We start from the raw sequence: 6,349 nt of genomic DNA, 5'->3' as shown, positions 1-6,349 counted from the left end.
TTTTACTATATTATTTATTAAGAAATAAATTGCGTTTAAAATCCGTTAAAATTTCTAAGACTGCATATATAAGGTACATGATTATGACTTGAATACTATTTTAAAAGGCAATTTACGTATCTTGAGATTGGCTTGAAATATAAGGAAGTAGATTATTTCAATTGCCTCATTAGAATCGCAGTTAATTAGAGATTAAAAAAACATTTCCTTTAACAATTGTAATTTATCAAAGCTTTATTTAAATGTTTCAACTATCGCATACTTTTTATTTTTTAAATTCGTATTTTTTTTACTATAAAAGGAATAAATAAAATTGTTTATTATACTGATTGCAGGGACTGTCTTTAATAATTTATTTATATAGTAGATGTCGTCTGCAATTGCTTTATATTTTTCTTTACTTCACAAAGTACCCTTTTCCATTGAATAAAATAAATTGTAACAGAACTGTTTTTATTTGATGTAGAGTATTTGCAGCGTCTTGTATAGAAATGAGTTAGAACTATAAATTGTAAAGTTTCAGTGTGTTTATTTAAATATTCTTTGAAAATAGAAAAATAGCATACGGTTTGAACCAGGTTAGAATTAAATAATTACTCCTTTCACTCTGGTTCTAATTTCTTCTATGTCTAAATACTTATTTTACTTTGAGCATCTTACTTGCAGGTTGTTCTAAAGCATTTTTGCATTCATAGATACAAAAGATATTCTATAGAATCGAATGAACTATTATGATAAGCATTCGTGCTTTTTTTCCTTACAAGATTATGAAAGTAAGGTTATTTTTGTATGAAGCTCTGTAAATTTTTAAACTATTAAGCTTAATTTTTTTTTATTTTTGCTATACTAGCTGCGATGCGCAGTGTCACCCGCTTGGCTCCGCTCCTGTTGGTCTTAGCGTGATGATGGATAGCCTATAGCCTTCCTCAATAAATGGGCTATCCAACACCGAAAGAATTTTTCAAATCAGACCAGTAGTTCCCGAGATTAGCGCGTTCAAACAAACAAACAAACTCTTCAGCATTATAATATTAGTATAGATTAATAGCTTTTGCCCACGGCTTCGCTCGTGTTAAGAAGTATTATAATTAATTAGGTAAGTAAGTGTATGCTGTAATACTTTTGTTTAGAATGTTTAAAAAATTATGGCCTACAAGACTTCAGTAAAGGCTAGTGTCTATTATTTTATATAAGCCTCAAAAAATACCAATTAATCATTAACATAACTCTATAAATAGTCTCTTATCATTTGATCTACATTCAATTTGTCTAATTAATGCTTTCTAAATAATTATCTCCTATCTAATATAATTAGTAAACTCAAAGGCATCGATCGCACACCTTCAGCTGTATACGTACGTATGTGAAGCATGAAACGTAGTACTTAGAACATTATAAACTTAGAATTTTCATCATAATTATAATCTAATTAGCTGTGCCCGATTTTACCCACATTTCTATAGCCTTCCTCAATAAAGGGGGTCACTATCTATCTATATAAATAAAACTCAAAGGTGACTGATATAGTGATCTATCAACGCACAGCCCAAACCACTGGACGTATCGGGCTGAAATTTAGCATGCAGGTAGATGTTAGGACGTAGGCATCCGCTAAGAAAGGATTTCCCGAAATTCTTGCGGGAACGGGGAAAAACGGGGATGCACGTACAAAGTCGTGGGCGGAAGCTAGTGAAAATATAATTTGTCAAATCGGACCAGTCGTTCCTGAGATAAGCGCGTTCAAGAAGTAAACAATCTCTTAAGCTTTATAATATTAGTAACAAGCTTTCTGTGCTTCTTATATTTTGATTCTTAGTACGAAATGTATTTTTATTAATTTGTATAGGTTCCAGGTTGCAAATAAGCTACAATCACGATTAAATGTTAATATAATAAAAAAATAAACAACTCAACAGAAAGGCTCTGTACCATATTATACTAGTTACAAATTTTAACAAATAAGTCTGGCACCAGTAAGTTGGAAACAATTTTAACCCTTTACAACCGGGAGCAAAAATTTTGTCAAAACCAGTTAAAATCTTATTCTGTCCTCTCCTTATGGTCCTTATAATGTAAGAAAAATATTTTAAAAAATCCTGTTCATGCTGGTCTCCAGCAATCAGACCCTCACGATCGTGAGTCTCAGGAATAATTTGTAAGTCGCATGATCGTGAGTGTTTGTTCTCATCGATATATTTACATTTATTTATAGATTAATAAAAGAAAATTTCATATTTTAATGAATTTATTTTGATAAAAAAACACAAATTCAACATTCTTTTATAATTTTTAATCAGTCTTCAAGACTCAATAACGATAAAATCAAACTTAATGGTAAATATTACTACTTACTTCCAAGAGATCAAAGTATGTAATTGTAAATTGTAATGTCATGTACAATAGGATTTATAACAATAATCAGCCTTAATAGATACTAATAAAGATAAAGACTACATATTTTTAAAATGATAGGACATAAAACAATTTTTGTCACGAGACAAACATAAATACCCATCACATTTGGCACATTTAATTTTAGAGCGACTTCCACAACCTTCCATTCGACAGCATCTGGGTGCTTTAATGTCATCAAAGACAGGATAGTGTTCATATCCGTCATACCTCTGCTTCTGATGGAGCATTAGCTGGTCTGAATATTTTATAATGTCGACGAGGAACTGATGGTAAATCATCCTCATTTTCTTCTCTACGAAGATGATCTGGTATGCAGGATAAGCTATCAACAACATTCAAACGAAAATCAAGCAGAGCCAGTGATTCTTTTCTAGGTAACTTATTGGCTAAACAATCGTTTCGGTTAAAGCCTCCAAGAGTTGACCAGCGCAAGATCCAAGAAGTGTATGAGAACTTTCAACGTTGTACCTTCCATAGCGGATTACCTGTCTTTTGCAGCCGGAGTATCAGAATCAATAACATGGAGTGCATTACGAAGGACAAGGAACCTGTCTCATGACATAAGACGAGATACCAGCTCTAACTTAGTACCAGCTCTTCAATACATCGGCAGTCGAGGAAAGGAAATGCAGCCCATGATGATATGTGCTACAAATAATTAAGCGATCTCTGCACTTGTACATTTGAGTTCACGGCCTGTAGTGCGTAGGAAATATACGTTTGTGCAACGCGATACCTCTTCTAGAAACTCAGTGTCAAAATAGTCGTTAAAATAAACAATTGGACGCCTTGCCGGCTTTATTTGCAGAGCAGGATAGTCGTGCGCTTTCTCTGCGAATGTAGTTTGCTTCCATACTCTCTTTCTCGTTGCCCTGGGTGCTGATGCTGAAACTCTTCCTCGAACAGCTTCCAGAACAACTTCTGATAAGCTGGATCTATCATGTGTAGCAGAAGTTGAATTGCCTTGGCGTGATCTTCTAGATGCCCGAACAGTGTTTCTTGGTGTCGGCGGGATTTGTATCTCAATCAACGGAGAAAGTTGTGACACTACTGGAGTAGATGACGTCGAAGGAGTCATAAAGGAACTCTCAGGGACAACTTCATCGACCTGCTCCCCTTCAAAGTGATTTTCATCATTAGTTTGCCTAAATAAGACATCTTGATCGAATAATTCCAGGTCGTCTTCGTCAAAATCTTCTAGCTCTGAATTATTTCCATCATTTAATAGGTCTGCTATCATGTCATCAGTAAGCTTAAGCCCTAAAATAAAAAATAAAACCATATTTAGGAAGCATAATACTCAAAACCAACTTAAAAATGCACCACAACAAAACAAATTAATTGTACGTACTACGACCGGTATCACACGACCGTGAGTGTTTAAATTTCGAAGAAGATTCTAATAAAACTATCGATGTAAAGTACAAAAAACACTTGATATACTTTAAAGCAACTCATAAACATACGATACACATAGAAAGTTGTTTAAATATCTGTTTAAATTACGTAAATATTAGGTACTTACGCGAGCGGGAATCGTTGTCGAAGAACGCAGCCATCCTTCCTGCGGCCTCTGGGCTTCTAACAAGTTATGAATTGTGTCTACACTAATAAACCAGTTTTTCACGCGTTCTCAGATAGACTCACTAACGATCGGCACAGGTTGCGTTCGCAAAAGTTGATTTGATTTTGGTCCAGATTTTTTTTAAGTCAAGACTCACGATCTTATCAGACCGGTTGTAAAGGGTTAAGCAAAATTTTATCGCACCGTGTTATAAAATGAAATGAAAAGACAATTGTACAAAACTTTAGTCTACAATAATTACCGTCTATTGTTACTTTCCTCCATTACGCTAATTCTAAACAAATTCAGGTAGGAGAGCGAATTGTAGTAAAATCTTAAACATTTGCGATTTTATACGTTTAGTAATGGAAAACCGATTTGAATGAGATTACGAAGGTTTGAATCTGTAGCGGGTTTTTAACCGACGTTTCTGAAAAAGGAAGGTTATTATTTTAAATCGAATAATCCGTGAGTTTTCAATAGAATAAAGCATGATTCGCGCTACACCGCGCCGGCCGTGGTTTATCAAACTGTTCAAACATAATTAGAGAATGAGAAACAAAAGAACATTTTCCTGTTGGTTCTTCTCTTCTCTATAGGAACTGCGTTCCGACCTAGTGGTAAATAAAACTCTTATGGCGATTCTAATGTGCTTCTATAATAAGTCTTAATGAATAAATATTTTTTTTCTTCGAGTTTGAAATAATTCGACAATTCTTGTAATTGCGTTAAGGGTTACTTTTCTGAATATTAAAGTGGGGATAAATAAATAAATTGCGTTTTACTCACTTTTGAGATATCTTTGAAAAAAGCATTTACAGTTAGAATGAGATACAAACGCGACTTTTCATTTTGATTTGATCGTTAATTATACCGCTTATCAGTGTTACATTTCAATAATAACTTCGCGATCTAATCGCATTTTAGTAGGAACTAATTCTCAATTGTTATTATTATGAATAAGAATAATTAGTAATGGATAGTGTTATTTAGCTTGCAGGGCTACCTAATACATCCATACTAATACATATTATAAATGCGAAAGTAACTCTGTCTGTCTGTCTGTTACTCAATCACGCCTAAACTACTGAACCAATTGGCATGAAATTTGGTATGGAGATATTTTGATACCCGAGAAAGGACATAGGCTACCTTTTATTGCGAAATATGTACCACGGGCGAAGCCGGGGCGGACCACTAGTTTTTTATAAATAAAGTGGGTTTGTTGTTAGGCAGAAATATCTGTATTTAGTTACTGAAACAATTTCGAAATTTCTTTCATAAGTAGAAAGCAACGTTATTCCTTAGTAACATATACTATTATTAGCTGGTAATTAATTATTAATATAATATTTCATTGAGAAATAACAATATAACCTATAAGTAAATCATTATTTATGTTATTTCTAAGCCCATGTGCCTGTTGCTAAGTGTAAAACTCGAGAATGTCGACTATTAGCTAGTTTTTTTAACGTTATTGATGCACATGCATCACATGATGGTTCTTATGAAGAGAAATCACGAAAAACGAGCAAAAGGGCAGAACAATTATTGGGGTATCTAGTATAATAAATAATATTTTAATTGTGAGGATGGATGTATGTTTGTTACTCTTTCGCGTAAATACTACTAAACCGATTACAATGAAATACACACATATGGAGGGTATTTTGGATTAACACATACGAAAGGTTTTATCCCGGAAATCTCACGGGAACGGAAACTATGCTGGTTTTTCTTTGAAAACGCGGCGCGAAACCGCGGGCGGAAAGCTACTAATACATAATAATTGTCTTTGTTTGCTTTCTATCCGTTTTTTTATGTTTATATTTTTGTGTGTGCATTAAATAACTATCTATCTATGTCAAATATATACATCCATACTATATAATATTATAAATGCGATAGTAACTCTGTCTGTCTGTCTGTTACTCAATCACGCCTAAACTACTGAACCAATTTGCATGAAATTTGGTATGGAGATATTTTGATACCCGAGAAAGGACATAGGCTACCTTTTATTGCGAAATATGTACCACGGGCGAAGCCGGGGCGGACCTCTAGTATTATATATATTATATAGTATTATATATATTATATATAATATATTATCTATATATATTATCTCCTAAAAACCGGAAACTATGTATGGAATATGTTTTTTAGTTTTCAGCAAAAAGTACGAATCCGATTAGAGTGAAATTCGGTATGCACATAGATTATTTCGTGGAATAAAATATAGGCTTTTATCCGCATACTATATGAAAAAGCCATAGATAAAGCTAGTGGCAGTAAATTCTTCGTAAAAATCGTTACTAATATTATAAAGCTGAAGAGTTTGTTTGTTTGTTTGAACGGGCTTATCTCAGG

The 6,349-nt window shown here is 33.4% G+C and overlaps 1 protein-coding gene across 1 annotated transcript; it reads right to left on the bottom strand.

The window, feature by feature from the left end:
• Positions 1-2,351: 2,351 nt before the first annotated feature.
• LOC149481431 (uncharacterized) lies at positions 2,352-4,086 on the bottom strand. Its single transcript, XM_089704769.1, has 2 exons — positions 3,941-4,086; positions 2,352-3,675 (listed from the first exon to the last, which is right to left on the bottom strand). The coding sequence occupies exons 1-2, from the start codon at positions 3,972-3,974 to the stop codon at positions 3,074-3,076; spliced, it is 636 nt and encodes a 211-aa protein (XP_089560895.1). The 5' UTR covers positions 3,975-4,086; the 3' UTR covers positions 2,352-3,073.
• Between the last annotated feature and the right edge of the window lie 2,263 nt (positions 4,087-6,349).

This window comes from Colias philodice, chromosome 16, assembly GCF_061535455.1.
Source record: "Colias philodice isolate Cphi_HAF_F1 chromosome 16, ilColPhil1 Martin Lab GWU primary, whole genome shotgun sequence".
Lineage (NCBI taxonomy): Eukaryota > Metazoa > Arthropoda > Insecta > Lepidoptera > Pieridae > Colias > Colias philodice.
Note: the sequence above shows the minus strand (reverse complement) of the source record. Positions and strands in the feature narration are given on the sequence as shown.